This window comes from Anarrhichthys ocellatus, unplaced genomic scaffold, assembly GCF_004355925.1.
Source record: "Anarrhichthys ocellatus isolate YVR2014 unplaced genomic scaffold, GSC_Weel_1.0 scaffold13, whole genome shotgun sequence".
NCBI lineage: Eukaryota > Metazoa > Chordata > Actinopteri > Perciformes > Anarhichadidae > Anarrhichthys > Anarrhichthys ocellatus.
This window is the reverse complement of record NW_022280043.1, coordinates 895,189-918,668: the sequence shown is the minus strand read 5'-3', so window position 1 is coordinate 918,668 and position 23,480 is coordinate 895,189. Positions and strand designations below refer to the sequence as shown.

Here is a 23,480-nt window from a genome sequence, read left to right as displayed (position 1 = left end):
GTAATTAACACACACACACACACACACACACACACACACACACACACACACACACACACAAACCTCTTCCCACTTGTCTGTAACCATAACTCCTACTTACCAAAAGCTTCTTTCATTAACTAGCCTATATGTCTTCTTTTTCTACTTCCCCTCCCCACTCCCTCGACCTTGGACCCTGTAGATTCGGATTAACAGGGAAGTAAGTACTTCACTGCTCGTTCTTCTGCCTTCCATCGCTCTATTCTCTTTCCACTTCCCTGTTCTCTTTCCACTATCCTCTATCCACAAATGCTCAAAGATGTGAAAGTGTGTTTCAGGTTTGTGCACATTTGACCCCCCCCCCCCCTCCCTCAAATAAAGCCCCTTTAGCCCTTTTATTGTAAATTAACATGAGGAGATGTGTCCTCTCGGATAGAGGAAGTGGCCTGTGGAAGTGGAAAGGGTTCGCATAAGTGGCCAAGACTCAGGAGGTTTAGTGGCTATGGTGTTAGTCTTATTGGAGGAGTGGTAGCATTGCTGATATTTGGCCGGGGCCAGGGGAATTGTGGATAGCAGGCCTCACAGCACTGGTCATCCATCTCCATTTCGAACGTGTCCCCGTTTACATGACTGGATGAAATTCAGTCAGCAACGTGGACAGACTCGACATATTCGGAAGATGCCCTCCGCAAAAAGATGGAAACTGTTATGAACGTGGATTGCCCCATCATGCTGATTTGATGACAGCCAGTGGGCTCAGGAGTTTATTCAGATTAATCCTGACCTGCCTTCTCAATTCTACAGAGCCATGTAATGTAATTGGGGCATCAATTATCCTTCCAGCTGCTCAAAATGACAACAAACCGTGAACCACGAAATCCTTGTGGTTTTCTAGGTGGTGTTGTCAGAGGGTTGCGTCTTGGAGACGGGTGTCTCCTTCGCCTTGAAAGGTTAGAGAGGTAGCACTTATTTTCAGGACTTCCTTTGAACAGTTTGCTCGTTAAAGTGTTCATGCTTCAAAGTACCTCAGGTGGTCTTTGCCATGTTTATTCCCCTCAAGGCTGTAGAGGTGACATCTCAATGTTCATTCATATTCACCCCATACTCACCATATGAAAATGTGTGTCATCTATATCAAAGGCTGTCACATTCTTTGATATAAAGGATCTCAGAATACTTCACTGTACGTATCAGATTTTGCCTTGTTTATGTTGGTGATGATATCATGCCTTTATGTGAAACTATAGTGTATGATATTCTTCCACTCATTTGACTCGTGAGAATAATTCAACGGGGGAGTTTGCTGGAAAAAGAAATGTGGTTATGGTTGAATTCATCATCCCAGATGTAGTACATATTGCATCTTCAATGAAAATGGATTTGTTTTTATGGGACTGCTCTGAGAGAAAGTTTGACGAATAAATTGGACACCTGAAATTGAACAGTGTGCGCCTTTAGTTTCTTCATCATATCTTTATTAAACTTTCACAAGGAATGAGTCATTGTTCAGTCAGCTAACCCGACTCGTTGCCGGAATCCACATTTTATTTCTATTGCTCAGCAGTTTGTCAAGGTGCAGTATTTACCACATGTTGCCTCAACTGCTCCAAACTCTCTCTGTGGAGTCTATGAGAGCAAAGACATGGTGTGGAGCGAGCAATTGGTCAGACAGTGCTGGACAGTTAAACAGGAAAGGCCATCAACAGTTGCAGTGGGTCAGTCTTAGGACAGCAAAATGCAGAGAACATGGTAAGGAAGAGGGTGAGCCAGAGAGACACCCTCCCATACTGCTGTGCCTGAGGCGCAGATGGCTTACTCAGCATGTCATCCCTCTTCTCTCTTTCAGGGCTACCATCGATCCAACCACTTCATCGCCACTCAGGGTGAGTATCCAAGCAAGACTATGTGTGTGTGTGTGTGTGTGTGTGTGTGTGTGTGCGTGTGTGTGTTCATTTGCGAGTGTGTGTGTGTGCATGCAGCTCGGGTAAGCACCTTTTGCCACCATGTAATAAATTGAAGATGATCTAACCAATGAGCCTACTCATGAACAGTCCCTTGCCAAAATTCTACGGCAAATCCAACAGTAATAGTGTGACCGCCAACCCGTGAAGGCTGTGCTAGTGATGTCACTGAATTAATCATGAGAAGAGGTGAATAATTAAACACATTAATTATAGCTTCTCAATCTCTGCGACAGGCCCGAGCGGCGCGTTCATTGTTGGGGAGAGAACCATTAGTTCACCCTCTGTCGCTCAAATGTAAAGTTGTTTCTGATGAACAGTCGGACTCTGTTAAAAATGTCCCTCTGCTGTTTCTAAACCCTAAGGAGTGTCAGTTTCTAGGGAGATTCCATCACAAAGTCACCCAAGGTCTGCTCATCAGCTTATCTTGCACTAGCACCTCCTCTTCACCCTGTTAGAGAGACAGCGGGATTAAACCTGCAAGAAAGAAAGAAAGAAAGAAAGAAAGAAAAACATCAGCAGTGTTTTTGTCTCTCTGAGCATTTCCTTCCTAGGTGATCTTCGTTTTAAAGTTGTAGCTCAAATCTGCTCCTCTGATGCCAACGAGTCACTGATGGTTCCCCGGGCTTTCATCATCAGCTACTGCTGTTGTTTTGTCACCCATCACCCTTTCCCTGCTTGGAATTCCCAATAACTTTATTGACAGCACAATCTTGAGAGATCAGCACCCCGCCATCTGAGGAAGGACACTTAGGTCACAATAATACGAGATCTCACAACCGCAACAACTCCCTTATTGAGCAGATTACGCTTTGATGCCGCCGTTTTCGTCTCTTTCACTGTTATTTCTTCCCTATTTTCACTAGGACCCAAGCAGGAGACTCTGTATGATTTCTGGAGGATGGTGTGGCAAGAAAATTGTTTCAGCATCGTCATGATAACTAAGCTGGTGGAGGTTGGCAGGGTAAGCGATGTGCACTCCCCCTTCTTCCCCTCCTGTCACCACCCAGTGCTCAGAAACATCACACATTCACCATGGGGGTCATTTTGGTGTCTATATAAAAGGCTTTTATGTGTGTGATGAGTATAGATCTCACAGGAGCTTGCTGTGCATGCAAACCACAGCCTAAAAGTGGTTGATTTTGGTTAGGACGCATTTATGTGAAACCACAAGCAGTGGAGAGCCTGTGAAAGGAGTGATTCAACATTTTGAAATGCACTTATACACTGAAGGTTAGATGAGAAAACCAATATGGTTCTTCATGTGTGTTTGCTAACTATGAAGCTACAGCCAGCAGTAGCTCAGCACAAACACTGGAGACTAGGCAAAGTTACACCATTGAATCCACCTAGCAGCACTTGTTTTGACAGTTTAAACCAATGAGATACATGAGTTAATTTGGAGTTTTGGACAGAGCCAGCCTAGCTGTCTCCCCTGTTTCAAGTTTTTATGCTAAACTAAGCTAACCAGCAGCTGGTTGTAATTTCATATTTGCCACACAGAAATCAGAGTGGAATCAATCTTCTTATCTAAAATAGTGAATAACCATATTTCCCAAAATGTCAAACACTTTCTGTACCATATTCTCTTGGTGGCAATTGAAAACCACACTTTAAACGAGGCTAAACAAAGTCTCTGTGCACTATACAGTACATTAAACACACACATTTTTAAAGGATTGCGCCATGGATTATCCCTTATTTGTCTGTTTAGAGAACATCATGAAATGTTGTTTTTGCGATGTTGTATAGAAATTTACGTCACATCCTCAAATGATTAGAGTCAATAAAATGTTCTGTATACTTGTGAGGCATACAAATGTCTGAGTCACATATCTAGGGCTGCTGTCCTTGAATATACACTGCATGACTACACAGGATAAAATGGCATATACAGTACATGTAGTATATAAACACTGCTCTAAGCACCCCATCCTTTCGGTCGAGGCAAGATAAATGTAATACTCAGTGGATGGCTAAAATTACACCATTTTTCTAGGAGTAGCCCTACATACAATTTGGTTCTCCATACTAATAATTCTGGGAACTTTCTGGAAATATCACCTCCATTAAATAAAACAAAATTACTTCCTTTATGCCTTGTGTTTGTGAAGAAGATTGCCGTCCTCCTGTCCTCCTGTCCATTATGAACGATTATGTGATTATTGTGCTTTTTTTTCTTTGCCCTCCAAGATGAAATATCTGCAGAGGATTGTTTTTGCTGTTCCCCAGCATTTGAAATGTAACCTCTGTACATTTTGAATTCATTAAATGTTACACTAATATTGATTTGTTATACTTAAATCAGCTAATGAATCACTTCATATTTTACTTAATATAATACTGTATGTTGGAAAAGAAAGAAAATAGCATCAGGAAAGGTTTAAGGGTGACACTTGGAGTCATCCAATAAACCCGAACTTAAACCTGCATCCGTTACTCATCGAGTGTCATTTGTTCAACAGTTTAACCTTGTGGTTGGATTGATGGTATGATGATGCTATTTACTTAAATTGACATTGTCAGTAGGAATGCGGTGACCTAAAACACCCCAACAACATTGTTCAGTAGCAGAGAATGGCCTTGCAGCACATTTCATGGAAGTAATTCATCTGGTTTAATCCTAAAGATGTATTGAAATGTAAAAGGTGTCTTTGTCAAAAAGAGTGGGAGATTCAGAGAAATCACTCCTCAAGAGAGAGACGGTTTGGAAAATTTGGCAGTTTAAGACTGAGCAGGTTAAATTGGGGAGCACTGGATCATATTGTCTCTCAAAGAACAGATTTTCATTCTGTTGAGAAAGGTTTGTGTTAAAGGATGGATGTTTTAGTTATTCTTAATATTGTGGGATGTACTGTGTTTTGAAAAATGACTTTGAACTGGACAGAATCAACAGATATGTTATACCTTCTTCAGTTTTGCAAGTGCTTTTTCCAGGAATGTTACCAAGAGGTTTAGGTCAGTTTCTTTGCTATTTTCAAACAGGTGAAATGCTGTAAATACTGGCCTGATGAGAGCGAGATGTATGGTGACATCAAAATCACTCTGCTTAAGACAGAGACACTGGCTGAATACACAGTTCGCACCTTCGCCTTGGAGAGAGTAAGTGTATCTAAGATTTGTCTACCCTTGTTTCATCACCGTCTTTTGCCTGTATCAGTACTTGTTGTGATATTCTTAGAATTAGAAGTAGTACAGTAATAGACGGGATTAGATACTTGACAGGATTTACTGCTGATGAGTATGAGGGCTACATGTTAAATTAAGAGGAATTAACACCAGTAGCTATGTGTGAATGCCCCTGCCGTCTTTCCGACATAGCCGTTACAGTGTTGTGCCCCTGATGGTCTTCCTCCTGTCAATCTCCTGGGGGATCTGGCATTGGAGGGGCTCAGAGCAACGCTGGAGTGACAGTGGCACAAACACAGCATTATCATCACACTGTCACATTCGCTCTCCAAGGGCACATGCTCCTGCTTATTTAAATCGGCACGAATTTGGGAGCTGGTGACAGCTTGTTTTTCCAGAGCTTTTTTCCTTTCTTTTTTTGGATTTCTGTCTTCAACAAATCTTTGCTTTGCGTCGCTTTACTTTGTCATCGCTGTACAGAGGAAGAGATTGCTGTGCGACTGCAGCAGCCTCCCAGTAGAGAGGAGGAAAACTCCCAGCCCTCCCTGAGCTCAGAGAGCCTCAGTAATTCCTTTTCGCGTGTCTGTCACACTGGAGCTGCTACTAGCATGTGATGCCCAGAGGCCTAACTGTCCTAGAAGACCTAGCACCCTACGTAAATAATGTCATGGTTGTCCTCACACTGAACCAAAAAATCTGTCGCATCTATCACGGATATCTCTTAATGGTTGGGAACCCGTCTTGGATGAAATAAGGGCCCGTAGGCTACTATGGTTACGATGCATGCCATATAAATGTAGTGTCTTACATGTAATGCTAATTTGTATTGCGTTTTTGTTTACAGAGAGGATATTCAACCAAGCATGAGGTGCGTCAGTTCCACTTCACATCCTGGCCTGAGCACGGGGTGCCGTATCACGCCACTGGTTTGCTGGCCTTTATACGAAGAGTGAAAGCCTCTACACCTCCTGACGCCGGCCCTGTGGTGGTCCACTGCAGGTAATGTGGCGCTTAGCAGCAGCCGTAACCCGTTGTGTTGTAGCTTTTATTGAAAAGTAAATATGATGTTACCACAATTGATTTTTTCCAGTGTGGCAAGTAGTATTAGTTATAGATTGTATTCTCCTTTGGGAGGCTCAGGACAACTGTGATGTGCAGAATGAAAGTCACATGATTGACGAAGGCAGCCCACAAACTAGGGCAGGGGTAAGGGTTTAATCAAGCTGCCACACATCTCTGTTCTCTTTTACAAACAAACACTTTATTCCTGTGATTCAAATGTTATCCTGACTTAAATATTTTAAAATGCAAAAAAACGTTGGCTATTAGAGACACACCCCGATTCCTAAATAAATTGACTGGACTTGAAATGTGACCATGGATATATTAGTTTATTTAGATTTTGTATTGTGTTATAGATTAAGACCTATTAGACCTTTAACAGATTTTGAAAATGTGAGAGAGCCCACGCGTAAATACAATCAATAATAAATGTAACAGTTTTGTTCTTATAGTGTGTGCAGTGCAAGGATTTGCGATTTTGCGTACTCCGCTGTCCCCAAGGTTCCACCCTCACAACAGGATATCAGATTGTAAATATTAAGCATATTTGATATTTGTAATTCGAGCAGATGGGGCATGTAAAAAACACGCTTAAAATACCTCACACCACAGGAAAATAAGATAATCTTTAGAACCAAAAACAGGGGAATTGTGCCCAGAAATTGGCTTAATTCTCGCGCAGTGTGTACCCTGCATTAGCAAACTCCATTTGTGGCATGACCCTCGCCTGTATGCTGCTGACCTTTAAGACTTTGCCATTCTCTTTTAAATCATGCAGTGCTAACAACTTGTGCTCCTGAGGAGACATACTGAATCCTAACAATATTTTTACTAACTCAAAAGTCTGGTGAGTTAATGCTTTAAGACTGTGCATGGTCACTCGTGAAAGTTGTCGTTTGTGTGCTAGTGTGGGGGCGGGCCGCACCGGCTGCTACATCGTGCTGGATGTCATGTTGGACATGGCGGAGTGTGAAGGCGTGGTGGATATCTACAACTGTGTCAAAACCCTCTGCTCTCGACGCATCAACATGATCCAGACGGAGGTCAGGTCAACTGCACAGCTGGGAAACCACTTCACATTCAGACCCAAGTCAAATATCTGCAACTTGTCTTGGCCATATTGTCACTGGTCATAATATGGTAATATGTCTCCACTGCAAAACTTCTGGAGAGTTGGATTATTTATTTATTTATCATTAGCTTCCCTCCTGTTGTTTGGAAATTCAAAGAGCGAGGGGTTGGGGGTGTATTATCATACTGCCCCTCTGGGACTCATGTAAAGGTCATTGCAATAGATTTGGAGAAAAGAATTGCAATGTGTTGTGTAGGCATGTGCTGTTCTTTAGATGTGCAGGTAATTTGCATGTTTAACCCTTATTATGTAAATCTGACATTGGCATAGCTGTTTAATACATTTGTAGTTATCTGGTGTCTTAATTAAATGCACAACGCATGTGTTTGTTTACTTAGAAATATTAATTTATTCCCCAACACCACCAACATTATAGCACATGTTCAATTCAGAACAAAGTTATGAGTCGTTCTTCTTTATTGTTTGATTATTTATTCAAATCTACGTTTGATGTTAATCTCTTTCTGTCTTTACCTGCCTCCTTTGTCTGTTTAGCTGTTTGCAACAACATGTACCAATGCATGCCCCCACTTGTGCACATACTCAACTCAGCACTTAAATATGTTGACACATGGTGTCCTTTCAGGAGCAGTACATCTTTATCCATGATGCCATTTTGGAGGCCTGTCTGTGCGGAGAGACTGCCATCTTGGTGAATGAGTTTGCGGTCACTTACAAAGAGATGCTGCGAGTGGATTCCCAGAGTAATTCCTCTCAGCTGCGGGAGGAGTTCCAGGTCAGTCTTTAGCTGGATGGCCACATCACGAGCTTGATCAACATTCCAAGCACACATTTATTTTTGGAAAAATATGCACCCAAAAGATGTATTCACAATTACACAGCCAACACACAGTAATTTGCATCTGTAATGCATTTAATAAATATCATTAATACAATTATTTAATTTACCTTAAGGGAACTAGTACTTCTACTGCTACTGTTTAATTTAGTAACAACAATATAATACTGTAGTACTACTACTAATACTACTACTACAGTATTACTAATGATAGCACTGATAAAGAATTTCATTCCATTTTGCATGTACCTACACTACTACTACGACTGTACTTTTACTACTACTACTACTACTACTACTACTACTACTACTACTACTACTACTACCACCACCAACAATAATAAAGCAGTAGTAATAATAATGCATCCAAAAATGCATGCGTATGCGTATCCGTGCAGGAGGATGTCTCCTGCATGGTTGTCTCCTTTTCACTTTTGATTCTGTGTGACTGCCATTGCAGTCCTCTGCTTGGTTTGTAGGAATGCAGTCTCAGAACATTTTATTAGATATTGATTAGGAGAGAAGAGAGCCAGCTGTGTTCCCACATGCTTTACCTGCCCCCCCCCCCCCCCCCCATTCTTATTCTTTACATAGGAATTATAATAGATTTATTGCTTAGAATTAGTGATTTGTACTATAGGTGCTGCAACACTGATCAAACTGTTAGTTCTTCATGAAGGAAAACGTTTCATGCCTCCCTTTGATCTTGTAAAGGTATCCGTCTGACATTGTTTTTGCAAGCCTCTCCACCGCCCCATGAGCTCTCTGTTTGCCTTTTTACTCACCCTACAGACTGAAAACAGCCAACCGGTAGTGCTGCTCGGCAAGTCACAGATCTATTATTGATGCTGTGTATTAATGATCAAAGTATTTTTTCACGTTGTCTAATGTAATTGCGGCTAAATGAACAGAGAGTTCATCAAAGAAAATTGGTTTGCAATATTTCCCTTTCATTCATTTGACTCCGTTTGTCAATGTGATGTTCATTAGATTCTTTCAGTTGATATTGGTTTGTTAGCGGTCTCCCCTCCCTCCTGTCTGATTCACTTCTTTTTCTTCTTCCTCCTCCACCTCTCTACCATTTCTGACTCCTCTGCTGTGTTTCACTACTCTTCACGCCTTCCTTGTTTGTGATTCTCACCTCACCTCTTCAATGTTTCCATTTGCAGACGCTCAACTCTGTGACTCCCCACCTGGATGTGGAAGAGTGCAGCATTGCTCTGTTGCCCAGAAACCGAGAGAAGAACCGCAGCATGGATGTTCTGCCACCTGATCGCGCACTGGCCTTCTTGGTTACGACAGAAGGGGAGAGCAACAATTACATCAACGCTGCTCTCGCTGACAGCTTCCATCGGCAGGCTGCTTTTATTGTCACCCCTCACCCTCTGCCGGGCACCACGGCTGACTTTTGGAGGCTTGTCTTTGACTACGGCTGCACAGCAGTGGTCATGCTCAACCAACTCAACCAGTCAAACTCTGCCTGGGTAAGGTCAAAGTGTTACACACTGTTTTATTGCTATTGATTTGTTGACACTATAAAGAAAAAGAGCCGTAGAACATTTTTGAGTCCACTCACACAAGAGCCGTTGTTTGCGCTAAGTTTTTAATTCCACTCTCGAGGTTGTCTGAACTTATCTTGAGACTTTTCCTGACATACACTGGCTTCACTATTTCTGTATCTTACTGTGTTTGGGATTGGTTTCTTCTTGCTATTTTGTTGGGCTTTGATCCCTGACCACGTTGATCTCAAGGCATGATTAGATAACTCCCGCCCCAGTTTTTCCTTCCCCTCCTTAAGTTACATTTCTGAAGAATGGGCTTGCATTACCCTTCAGCCACATCCCAGGGTTTTTATTTTTTGACTTTCCACTTTCTCTCATGAACATATGTCTCTCTCTGTGCTACAGTGGTCCTTGTTCTTTCTTTAACACTTGTAAAAAAGCAGGAACACAAAACACAAACATCAAACAAACTCAGTGGAACACTAGGAACAAGTAGCTAAAAGTATGTCATAAATTTATTTTTAAAGGGAGACTGTTAAAGCCTTTGCTCTACCAGATAATAAGGAGCCAAACTGAAGAACACTTAAAAAGTCAGCAATAGATCCTAAAAGTCTACAAAGCATGGAAATTGAATCACACCTCAAAGTTTTCGTAGAGTCTGGCAGCCAACTGTTGAGCAAATTGAGCCAGCCTATAATTTTCTGATTAAGAGAGATGAACAGATCATTAATTAAGCGTGAATAAAAGGAAAGCATGTAAAAATAGCCCCGAGTGTCATTAAGAGAAAGGAATGATTTAATTCTTGAGCTATTTCTCAGGTGGGGGAAAGCGACTAAGCCTACAGTAGTAATATGGGACTCCAGACTGATCAAATGTAAGTCCCAGACTTTTAGCAGCAGGAACAACATACTCTGTTAAAGAGCCAAAAGCTGGCACAACTTGGCTACGGACGTGTTCAGCCAATAATTAAGATCTCCGTTTTGTTGGAGATAAGCTAAAGGAGGTTGGCAGACATCCAGTCCTTAATGGCAGATAAACAGTAATGTTGCTGAATAATTCAACAACCTTGGGACAGCTATGAGTTGATATGATCGGCATAATAATGGAAAGAAATAAGAAATGTCATGCTGTCTAAGAATGTAGCCGAGGAAAACATGGAAGGAGAAAATAAGATTAGCCCCAAAATAGACCCTTGTGGTCCACCACACAGGGACACTGAGGACCATTGACAAACACAATACAATTTGCAGTAGACAAACAAAACCAATCAAGGACAGTACTACTTAAACCTCTGAATACGAATCTTTTAATCCATCATGTCAAACGCTGCACTGAGATCAGACATTCCAGCACAGAGCATTAGGTAGCAGCTTTCATCAATACAGCATTAGCAACTCTTACAAGGACAATTTCAAGTACTGCAGTGCAGTATTAACACCTGTATATTTAATATGTGTATGAATCACTAGTGAATTACATAAACCACCTAAATAAGCCTAAAAGATAAAAAAATAATGGCTCAGGCAGAATCTAGATTTTGGCATTTTTATAGGCATTAATGCTTGATTTACATACCTTGTCAAATATTTAACATTAATCATGTGAAATATGTATTACATTGTATCAAAGCCTTCGAAAGCCAGGTGCTTACTATAAATTACAAATCTTTTTTTGTCCAAGGTCTAACTTGGATTGTTGTAAAATCAGCCCTTTTTGTGTTTCATGGATAATGCTCAGATGAGGATGTCAATTATTTTTTGAGTGTAAATAGCAGCAGTGACACTACAGTTCCTCAAGGGGCCATTACTTGGATAACTTAACCTAATTAACTAATTCAGCAAAGAGAAATATGACCTTTGAGGGCTTTAACAGGCTTTGTAACGGTAGAACAAAGGCAATAAGTCATATTATGTTTTTAACCATTGTGTGTGTGATGTGCTCATTAAACCTGCAGTTGGTAAATTATAAGAAGAAATAACTTGTTGTCATATTTGCTCAAACTATCACAATATCCTGCCAGTAGTAGATGAGACTAATAATCTGTGAAATGAGAAAGTTTGTTACCGGCCTGTCATTTGGAAAACAGTCGAGCCAAAACCAAGCACCGTCCACAGGCCACAGCAAGAAAGTAAAAAAATAAAATAAATTGTAGGTACCACCTGTTCAGTCCCAATTGAATCCACTCCCCGTTACATGTTTTTCAACTCTTTTTTCCCGGTGCAATGCAGTTCCTTTTGGCTCTTGCCTGAAAATTGAGTCATCGCCTTTTTAAGTTGTTCATTGCAAGATCTTGCTATATAATCTGTTATAGAGTTCATTTGTGGCACTGGAGTACTCTGTCTCCCTCTTGTTGCAATCTCTCAAAGCACATTACATCTCTCCCTCCCCCTGCTGCTTCTCTCCTTATTAACGCCAGTATGGTACCGTAACATACAATCATGGCTTTTGCCCATGCTGTTATTATACTTGTATACCTGCATGTCTCTAGAACTGTATTATATCTTTTGTGTAGTACAGCGCATGCATGCAGACCCCGCACTGCATATATGCACACACCCGTTCACACTTGGTTAATTTTTTATATCATCTGAGCTTCTTAAAGTTCTCCTCTCTTTGATAATCCAAGGTTTTGAGAGCAAATGCATCTTTTGGCCACAAATACTGAAGAATGTATGAGTATTGCATGTGCTAGATTTAACCTCTTCCCCCTCTCTCTCTCTCTCTCTCTCTCTCTCTCTCCCCCTCTCTCCCCCCCTCTCCCCCCCCCCCCCCCACACGTCCCCCTCTACCTGTAGCCTTGTGTTCAGTATTGGCCGGAGCCCGGTTTACAGCAGTACGGGCCCATGGAAGTGGAGTTTCTGTCCATGTCAGCAGATGAGGATGTCATTACTCGTCTGTTTCGGGTCAAGAATGTCACGAGGGTGAGTCATTGCAGTTCTGAAAAGCCTGCACAGGACATGTTGTTCCTCTCGGTGGTATTTCACAAAATGATAACTTGAACCTCATTAGAAATGCATTAGCTGTGGTCCTCACTGGTTATTCAGATGTGACATTTTACATACAGAGCATTTAGAGCTGCCAGCTGTAATGTGCATATAAAAACCACCTGACACGAGTCCTCAAAGTCAAAGTACTATAGACTCGGCTGTAAAAATACTGTGTACCGAATGATGATTTGAATTTCTATTTAACTTTGTGTATGTGCGCAAATGTACAGGCTAAATGCTCCATTTGATGCTAGATTTCTGCAGTTTGTGCCTGTGCATCGTTATCTTGCTATTGCTATGTCTATATCTTTTGCACTTACACAACGGCACTTCTCCAGTGTCTGCCTCATGGGACAGAGGAGGTTGTCAAATAAATACACTCTAAAATAAATACACGCTAAAATATAGCCTGGAGATTTGTACTGAGCACAGTGGCACATCAGGAAAAAACTTATTCATAGGCTGTATTATACATACTACAAGGGACATTGTTTTGATATTCAGCAGTCCAGAAAATTGAACCAGTGTTTCCGTAAGATGTTCCCAAGAGTGATACATATTATTAGAACTTTGCATGGAAAACATGCAAGAAAAGCCCATTAACATGCATGCAATAAAGGTCAGTCTCTCCCTTTTTCAATTTCTTCTTGTCATTACCGAGATAGGCTTCTTCCCTCTCTTAGGTGCAAGTAGGCATACTAAAGAGGGAACTTTCATCATCAAAATGCATGCAATATTTTGAGTTGCAGGATACTCTTTTCAAGCCGCAACTCTTTTTTGAATTGTTCATTAACAATGTCATACATTTTTTGTAGGTATCTGGCATGTATATAATTAGCTATATAAAGGCACTGACAGTTCTGTCATGGTGGAGGGAGCACAGGGGGATGTCACTGTGGTCTTTCCTCAACTTTCATGCTCCAGATATTTGCATATGTATGATTCAGTCATTTTGGCTTCTCACATGTCACTGTGTTGAGTGTATGTGTGTGTGTATATGTGTATGTATGCAGGTATGGTTTAAGCCTGCAAATTTGCATAAGCTCATGCATACTGTTCAGGATCACTGTCAACCAATTATTGAAGGAATGCAAGGCGTTTCCTCGCTGCTATTAGAAGCAGTGCGACTTGCCTTTCCCAGAACTTCCTTTCTTGATTGGCGTCCTCACCTTCTCTCCCAACTGCCCTTGTCATTCCCCTCTGCCCACGGCACCTTTCTTCTTCTCAGTGCACAATACTGTCAAGGAGAGGGCAACTTAACACAGCATGGCAGAAATCAAATCACACAGAAATAACACACCTCTCTCCCTCTCACTGCCCCTCTCTCAGTGCTTTAATGAGTATTCCTCATACGGGTGACAATGATATACAAGGGGAGGGTGTAAAAGTCAACCGAAGTGCAATGTAAGCATATGTATGTGTGGGTATGAGAGTAGTACAAAAAAAAGTACATAGTGTAAATCCCACATCTGCTAAGGCAATTCCTCCATGCATCATCGGTGTCTTTGCCAGCCCAATTTGCATGACTTACAGTTCTCCGCTGGTGCTTAAGTATTAGGTGAGATTGTATAGGACAAGGTTATGAACACACAGGGACCTCTCTTGAACACAGCGCGGGCCCCGCTTACACCTGCAGACCCATATATCTCAAAGTCAGTCTGCTGAGTGAGCACAGAGAGTGCCAGCACGCAGCCTGGGGAGAACTCAAACACGGGTGTTAACTGGCACACAGAGAAACACCGAAACAACCAGAAAATGTAATACAACACAAACAAGATAGAGAGCACACATGCGCGCACAGCCACACAGTAGGACTACACTCAGATTCCATGTGTTTCATTTTTCCTGTTCCATCCCAAGCCCCAAGAGGGCCAGCTGGTGGTGTGTCAGTTCCAGTTCCTGCGCTGGTCGGCGTATCGAGATGTTCCGGACTCTAAGAAGGCTTTCCTCAACCTGCTGGCTCAAGTGCACAAGTGGCAGAGGGAGTGTGGAGAAGGACGCACTGTTGTCCACTGCCTGTGAGTAATCTGTCAGCGACACGCATCACGCACTGTAAATTAAAAGAGAGAAAAGGAGACAAGGCAGAAATATGTGTTCAGTCTTTCTCTGTAACGGTCTCAGACATGGAATTACTGCTGTAGAAGAGTGATATTTAAAAGTGCAGAAATGTTAAAACGTGGTAAATTATGACCAAGTCTGTTTGATGAGACAGTGACTGTCTCGTGCCTTGTCTCTTTGGTCTGTGTGGATTCAGTGCGATGAGATGAAGTGCTATATTCTTCGATGGCTGTATTTTCATAATGTAGAAAATCAAATTGTGTTGTAATGTAGTGTGCCGTGGTGTAGCGCAGCGTGCCCCTCTGTTGTCCTAAGGCCCCGGAGCGCACGCCCGCTGATGAATACGAATGAGCCGTCCAGCTCATTGCCAACCCGTCACACGTTCGTCCCCACCGCCCCCATCCAAAAGCACATCACTCAGCGCTGTCACACAGTGTTACCCACGACAACCAGGAAAGAGATTATGGAGATCAAATCAATTATGGCTTAATACAGAATGCGACGGTTCTCACTACAGTAAATTCAGAACTGCCAAAGCACTGAGGACGATTGATTACCTTAATATTGCCTGTGTACTCTGCAGAGGATTCCATGCACACCTTCTCTGGATTTGTCTCAGGAGAGAGGAAGTGGATTGTCCTCCACTAGTTTATTGATATTGCCTTTCATTTATGATGACTAAGGCAATATTTCCGATACAATGCCACACTGCTGTTATTTCTCAATTTTTTCCTTTATACAGCTTTTCTCGTGTCGCTATTTTTGTATCAAGCGATTGTGTGCGTTTGCTTTATGAACTGTATCAAATGTTTCACGAGGTAGCATGAACACAAAAACAACATGGTTATCAGATTACACATACTCTGCCATGCTTAAACTGCATTATTGTCTTCCAGAATCCACTTTAACATGTGAGGAGGCGGCGACTGGAGACTGAGATATATTTGTATTGAAATTTGCTGTACATATGCAGTACATATACTTTGCTGTTCATGCAATATGATAGGATCATGATTGCATCATACTGACAGTCGAGGTCTGAACCCACACTTCGTTTTTTCCAGCAGACAAATCTCAATTAAAATACATTTAAGAAGACTAGTCTACTAGCAGCTCTGTAGAGTGTGGATACCAGGGTCCAGGCAAATATTTACAAATGATGCTCAGGTTCGGTGTCAGGCTACTTACAAAGACTACTCATTGTTCAGTGCCGGAGTTTGTTATCTACGTCACTATAAATAATGACTAACCATGGTAGCACCAATTGCGTGACAGCGTCCGGCTCTGGTCGGACATTAAAATGAGAATGCCTGTCGTGTTCGGGTCGGGCTTGGTCACTTCTCTCTGGACTCCTAAAACAGCAATATCAACCACACGGTGGCACTAGCAGAATTGTCAAGGGGTCACCAAAGTCAGGAGGCACAGTGGTGGACCGAACAGTCGACATTGCCATTCCAGAGCAACAGTGGCTAAAATACAGCGTTAAGGGATGAAAAACAAATTTTAAATGAAATGAAAAATATAAGGCATCTATCTAAGATGTTTTAAAAAACAAACAAAAAAAACACTTCTCCCCCTCTGCAGTAACGGTGGTGGTCGCAGTGGGACCCTCTGTGCCTGCAACATTCTCCTTGAGATGATCCAGTACCAGAACATGGTGGACATCTTCTATGCTGTCAAAACTCTACGCAACTGCAAACCCAACATGGTTGAGTCCTTGGTAAGAGAGTCCGTAAATCAATACAAATATGCGTTTTCAAGTGGCATGATAATGTCTATGATTATTCATGTGTTTTCATTTTTTAATTTAAGAATATTGTATTTTTCCTCAGGACCAGTATCGGTTCTGCTATGACCTTGTCCTGGAGTACTTGGACTGCTTTGAAGGTAGATAGCAACCAAATGTTTACCACAGCGGCAGTATCCCATCTGCTGGAGATTAGATTTAAGGCCACCCAGTGACCCCTCTACTTTAATGTTTGGACCTATGGACTTGGCTTTGAAAGGACTTGAAAGAAAGCAGAGGATAAAAAAAAAAACTTGGTCATGGTTCTAACTTTTAACCTTTAATGTACAGCTGTGATTTCCTCCTTGTTGGTGATGTGTATCTCTTTTGATATTTTTTGTGCTTTTCTTGCCTCCGGACTAAAGCTCTTTTGTGCTAAGGGTTTCTGTAGCAGCAAAACAATATTTGGAGCTACAAAAATGGACCTGTTTATTCTGAAGGAAGGTCACCACTGCTGTGTTTCATCGTTTCATTCAAACAACAAGGAGGCTGGATGCAATTCCAGAGTTAAAACAGAATTGTCTAAACCTGGAAGCATTTTCTTGTCTCTCAAGAGCTACATACAACAACAGTCCACTGTGGTTGTGGCATGATTTCTCTACCATACCATAAACTGCCTTATTCTCTGATGATAGGACGGATTTATTTAAATCACTGAATAAATCAGGAAGGTTGTGTATAAACGGCAACAAGAGATTTGCAGCATTAGCATAGACCAGCCCAGTCCTCAACAGTATTGATGCAGAAACTGTACAGTAGTGCAATGTGTTGTATTTTGCCATAATGTTTGTGCTGGATTACCATGTGTGCTATAGGTGGACATTTCCAGGGACCACAGCACTGGGCCCTGTGCCACCACTGAAGATTCCTGTCTCATTACTGTCACAGTGCCAATCCCATTGACTGACTTGAATCCTCTATTTACTTTACTCTATCATCTTGATATATGCCTACAAACATACAGTATGTACTGCATCAGCTAATGTCCATGCTCCAAAGTGATTGTTTGTATTTTACACCCAGCAGGAAAGAAAAAGAAGTGAGGGAAACTGTTCAAAATGTACTGACATGCCATAGTGGTGGTGTGAAAAATGATGTTCCATTAATGCCGTGGTGAAGTGTCTCAACCAGTGCTGCGTTACAGGTTTGAGTCTGTAACTCCTTTTACTCCTTTGTTGTCTGAGGCATTTGGTTGTACTGTAAACTGTCTCAGCAAGCTAAACCAGTTTGACTTTTATCATAACCCTTTCAGTAAGGGGTTCATTCAACTATTTTGACATGTATATTAGTTGTTGTTCCTAGTGGTGTAAAATAAAAATAAAAAATATATATAAATAAAAAGGGGCATTAACATTGTGCAGGGGGATAAATGCTACTTTGCGTCAACGCTGGTGATTGGTGTTTTCCCAATGGTGGTTTAGTATCTTAAAATAAAAAATGGTGTTTTTAAAAGGACGAATAGTGAGATACAGTTGCCCAAAGACCCTGCTGTTCAGCTATCACTGACCTGATGGACAAAGAAAATACACTGTGCGTCACCTACCAGCCAATGCCTGGAGACCACTGGAACTGTTAATGCCTGAATCAATTGAAGAAACTCATGCAGGTTTGGCATGTGTGACACACATAATGATCTTAAAACCTCTAAAAATGTCCCAGAAAAAAAAAAGATCTTTGTGTTTTTCTTTTTACATTTTCTTCCAGAAGCAAGAAAATATCTATTCTAGAATCAATTATTGCCCTTTAAAACATGTTACGCTCCACCATATCTCCTGAAACTCCTTAGAGTGCAGGTTTTCAAGCAGGGCGGTAAAGGTATCACTCCAGGACCTGCTCTTATAAACAAGGAGAGACACCTTGAAGCCCACACAAAACTGAGAAATGGCAGCTAGGACAACTCAGCTGCTAGTTAGTTGCACACAGTCTGGTTCAGGTGGGAGCTCCAGAATATGTGATGAATCCACAACAACATCACAAGGCTCCCACAGGTTCACTGATAGAGCAGCTTGTTTTTGACGAGGATGAAGAATAGCGTAGTCAGTGATCCGACCTACCACCGGAGGAAGTGCTTGGACACTTTTTCTTGCAGGTGAAAGGAATGTGTACATACAGATGTATATTATGTTATGTGAATACTATGTGAATAATATACTATATGTTTGCCGAGAGTAAAGACGTACAGTAAGTAACCACTACATAACCAGGAAGGTGAATGTGCTGTAAATGACTATTTTGTGAGTGTTTTGCCAGGACTTTAAACAGCCAAGTATGAGCTGAGTCTCCCTGAGCGTTCATCCCAGACCTCTGAGTAAAACAGGTCTGTCAAAGCATGTATGAATCCATTGTGTGCTTTGTTTTTCATTTAGTTAATTTCGGAATATCCCGGTCCACCTCGTTTATTTCAACCGCTGTGTTTTCCAGCAGCCACGACTGTGTGAGCACATTGTACTTATGCCATTCCGAAGCTTTTTATTATGACTGAGCGGCAGCGACTGCCCCGAGGGTACCGGTAATTTCAATTATTTGTTTCTGTATGAACCGATAGCACATGACATGCCCGTTGTATTTGTGGGGACAAGGTGTGTATTTAAGGAAAGAGATGGAGGAGACGGATGTATTCAGAGGTCAGGAGAGGGCTTTGTTCTGAACATTATCAGCGATCTACAATAAACGAACAAGGGAAAAAAAAAGAGATGTGTGGTTGTCAACTTATCATTGGATATTCTGTCAAAAAGCATACGCAGCTAAAATAGTCTGTGTGGTTTTATGATTGGTTTGTCAGCAGAAGCTGAGAGCTGAAAGCTGGACATGGACTTCCTGTCTACCAGCCTCTGACCCTCCTGCGGTTTCTCATACGGATGTGGTCTTTTAGCAGTTTCCTTCGCCTTGAACCAGATCGACCATTTGATCTCTCACCACTTTTCTTTCCCTTTTTCCCTTTTTCACCAACTGTGTCAGCCTCTCGCCGCCCCCATCCTCAACTCCTCTTTCATTACTTTCAGTTCTTCCTCTCATCCTTCTCCATCTCTCTGGCTTTGCTGCTCTGCCCAGAGTAAGGTGAGTCCAGACCACAGACTTCCTCTCTCACCCTCGGCTATGTTGAATAATGCAGCAGTCCTGCAAACTGATCCAGTGTTTAGCAGAGGGACAAGTCGGATTAATTAAAGGACAACACTCCCCTTCTGTTGGGTTAGGCAATAGGCTAAGGATTCGCCAATAGATTGTTTGGAAATTGATAAACCTTGATAGCAAGCTTTTGAGTGTGGTAAAGGAGTGTGTTGAAAAATGCAAGTGTTCTTTAGATGAGATTTTTCATTTGTCATGGCATTGAAAAAGAGCAAAAATGCATTATTGATAACATGACATAGATAAGGAGCTTTTTCATGGCGGCAGGCCATTTACACTATCCTATTTTAATCCACGAGATTTTCTCAATTTACGTTTTTACCTGAAAAGGTTCCATCATCCTTTACTACTCAAATTTCACCGGTGATTTAAATGAATCGGTAATTGCAATCTTATCATTTAATTCTGATGGTGTAATGACTGACATGTGCAAGGCAACTTATCACGGGGCCAAGATCCAATTAGGTTTTGTCTTTTCTCTCTGGACTTTCTGTCTTATATTCCTCTGCTGACAGGCTCGATGGATGTCAGCCTCACAGTCTCTCTGGTGAGCCTCGCACTAGATACACTCTCATGTGGTGTTTCTGTGAAACGACAGTGAGGGCCGACAGTTCAGCTGATGTCAGAAGGATGGCGAGCTATGGCTGCATGCACTAAAATAGTGGTTTCAAGCCTTTTTTTTAACCATTTATCATTTACATTTAGCTAATTATGTCAACAGTGTCCACTACATCCACTACATCTAACTTACTGTTTCAACCTTTTATCCATTTATTTAAGATTACTATTCAGACCATTTATCCATTACTGTTAGGTAACTATTTTAACCAGTCATTCATTACATTAAGACTTTAACCAGTTATGCATTGCTTTTACTGTTTCAACCAATTGCCAATTACTTTTAGCTAACTAATTTTGTTTATCCATTAATTAACGGTAATCATTCTGAAGAATTTACGTTATTTGTAGCTGGTTATTTCAAATGTTATTTCCTCTCTTAGCTAACCCGTTAAACCGTTTATCAACTACTTTTAGCTAACTCTCTGCTCGCTAACCAACAAGATTCCATGCACTTGCAATTGCAATAAAATGATCTACGGTGTTTGAACTTAGTTGGTGGAAGGTGTGTATTTGGATATTTTCTCCCTAAATGCAAGCATTTTTGATCATACTCCACATACTTTGCATCTACCCCCCCTAGCAATTGAAGCAGTACCTGCTGGGATACAAATACCTCAGGTTGGGAATAACTGCTCACTTGTTTCCAAATAGCTACAGAGACATGATAACGGGCTGTAAATCTCCGAGATGGTTTTAGCACTGGCCGAATGTTATGTTTCAAAGCACAGCAGTGTATCTTAATATCAAACATTTTTTGCTTTCTTGTCAAATGCTAGATGCAGATAAAACCCAATATTCTCTGGGAAGATATTGTCACAACAGCTTTTGTGGGTGACCTTGCCTAAGCCTCAGTCAATAAGAAGAAAGAAGAGAGGCATATCCTTTAACATGGCATGGACATCGTGTTAGGCTTTTAGGAACAGGGAGAAAAATCAAGATCAATGTAGCCTAACATGATTTCTTAGAAGCGATACAGATTTGTAAATAGACTGATATTCTCTGAGGAGAAATTCTGTGTATTTTTTTTTATATTAAATGCACAAGGTGAAATGTGAACACATACACACACATTAGCTTGTCTTACCATCCTGGTGGTACTCAACTTCTGCTGAATAGTGCAGCAGACGAGACAGGTGGCTCCAGCTTTGTGCTCAGCAGAGCGAGGACAGACTGGAGCTGGCCAGATGGCTCTGTCCACCATGCTTCATCGCTGGTTCCATTTCAAAAGTCGGTCTGACAGGAGCATTTATCGCAGCAGTGTGCTCTCAGTTCAGTGAAAGTCATGGTTCACATGAACGTTTGGGGTAAGGTGTGCTCATGAAGGTTCCATCCCGGATCATTCAGGCAAACAAGAAGCTTGACACAGATAACCAGAATCGGAGGAAACCCGAGTGACTCAACCATCCATTTCCTCTTTATCATTCTCACCTTTTGCTGTTACAAAACGCTACAGTAGTTTGCCTCCACCACGGACACCAGCCACCGATAACTTCGGATGCTCTGACCTGTATCATTTAGTGGCCTTGAATTCAACAGCTGAATTAAGCCAGTGGAGGGAAACAAAATGGCCACAGTAAAATAAAACAGGGCAGATTGGTGCTGTGAAATCCGGGGAAAGCAAAGAATAAAGTTTGCAAAGTTATAGTGTTAAAATATCAAGGTTTTGCAGAGGAAATTGGTATCAACCACCCCCATCTTGATAACATTACAATCTCAGGTGAAGCAAAGGCTGAAGTTGTTTTTGCCCCAAGGATAATCTATTGTTGTTAGGAGGCTACACATATAGAGATGTTGAGCCTTGAGGGTTCTGGGGAGAAGCTTGTAAATGATCCTATGTCAACATGAACCATTTCTGGGTTGTGGCAATAAAGCATCTCCAAGCTGCCATAAATTTGAGAGATGGCCTTATCAAAAGGTCAGGCCTTTGAGGGACTGGCTTAGCAACTGGATTCATTCTTCGGTTTATTTAGAGCAGAAAAATGAAGCTGCAAGCAACGACTAACATCAATCATACTTCATTGTGATCATTGACACTTCGACGAGAACAGGAGTCTTTTTGATTTCCTTTAAAGGGTAGTGAACAAACACTGGGGATATACTCTACTAGTCAATAAAGTGAATATTTCCCCTTCATTGCTTTAAAAATAATAATATATAATAATTATTATTTAGGCACATGGTAGCTACTGCATGTATTTTCCCAGTGTCTAAAGAAATAGTAAATAATCTGAGTTGTAGACCTTTCGAGAGCACTTATGTCAGAGACGGGATAATTTCATGTCCTGTTGAGTCTGTTGAGGGTTGTGTTTGTGTGTTTGTGGCAACTGATTACATAAGTTGTGTTTGTGTTTTTAAACCATTAATTAAAAGACAGGACTCAGGTTAAATTTAAACCTGCTATCAACTTTCAAGGCACTTAAAAACAACAAAGCGAATATACTTCCCGTCCCAACAGTGTTTATATTCCAGGTTTTTACTGTGTAAGTTTCTGTTTCATCCGACTCTCTTGTCCCTCGTCCCTGCCGTCTTTATCTCTCTCATTCTGTTCCCTTTTCTCCTCGAGCATTTGTTGAAATAGATGCAGCCACGGGAGGACAGTTGTGCAACTGATATTACTACATTAACCTCGGGGAGAACAACGGTCATCCTCTACTCCCTCATCTCTCTCCTCGACCAGACTCCCCCAGGTGTAGGATGCTGTAACCCCAGTCCTCCCCCTGACATCCCTGGAGCCCTGTGTCCTCCAGTTCATGCATCCCTGAAGCTGAAAGTTATCTTCCTTCTGCCATGGCTGAGTCATTTTCCACTAGTTGAGAAAAGACTTCTTTGCAACCTCAATGAAAATTTGGCATACAACGCTACTCCTTCTCAACACTTTGTCTTTCACACTTATAGTGTAATTTACAATGTCCTCATCTCATTTAGCCCATCAACTTGTGGAGATTAGTCACTCCTAATGTGCCTGCAATCATTTTCTTTTGTTGTATTGAGGACATTACTGTATTTGATTTGCATTGCACCTAGCTCCTTTCGAAGATGATGTATTGTTTTTCAAGTTGGGGTACACATTGTTCAAAAAGAGCCCAATCAAAGCCTGCAGCTAAAATAATTAAATAATAAAGTGCACAGTCTGTGTGCCATAAAAGAAAACACTATAAAATGAATGCTTCTATACTGTGATTGGATGACATGAGTACCCTTAAAATGTTTTGTATGTGAAAGAGGTTGCTTGTAATAACAAACCCACAGAGAATTATCCTCCTTCCTGCAATTCCCTTCAGCTGAACATTTGAGCGTCTTTTGGGCTTTGTTATTCTGGCCTGTAATTGTGCTGTTTT

The 23,480-nt window shown here is 41.4% G+C and overlaps 1 protein-coding gene across 7 annotated transcripts in view; it reads left to right on the top strand.

Moving 5' to 3' along the window:
- ptprub (protein tyrosine phosphatase receptor type Ub) overlaps positions 1–20,817 on the top strand; it is a 143,972-nt gene extending 123,155 nt beyond the window's left edge. For 4 of the 7 annotated variants that reach the window (XM_031852462.1, XM_031852459.1, XM_031852461.1 and 1 more), the window contains 11 exons: positions 1,826–1,862; positions 2,807–2,904; positions 4,926–5,042; positions 5,914–6,068; positions 7,039–7,174; positions 7,850–7,999; positions 9,232–9,546; positions 12,360–12,485; positions 14,412–14,569; positions 16,194–16,329; positions 16,442–20,816. In XM_031852462.1, the coding sequence (XP_031708322.1) occupies positions 1,826–1,862; positions 2,807–2,904; positions 4,926–5,042; positions 5,914–6,068; positions 7,039–7,174; positions 7,850–7,999; positions 9,232–9,546; positions 12,360–12,485; positions 14,412–14,569; positions 16,194–16,329; positions 16,442–16,504 (1,491 nt within the window). In that variant the 3' untranslated portion in view covers positions 16,505–20,816. Of the gene's footprint in view, positions 1–181; positions 200–1,825; positions 1,863–2,806; positions 2,905–4,925; positions 5,043–5,913; positions 6,069–7,038; positions 7,175–7,849; positions 8,000–9,231; positions 9,547–12,359; positions 12,486–14,411; positions 14,570–16,193; positions 16,330–16,441 lie in introns of all 7 variants that reach the window. The other 3 variants (XM_031852460.1, XM_031852456.1, XM_031852457.1) reach the window with 2 other exon arrangements.
- Positions 20,818–23,480: the final 2,663 nt, after the last annotated feature.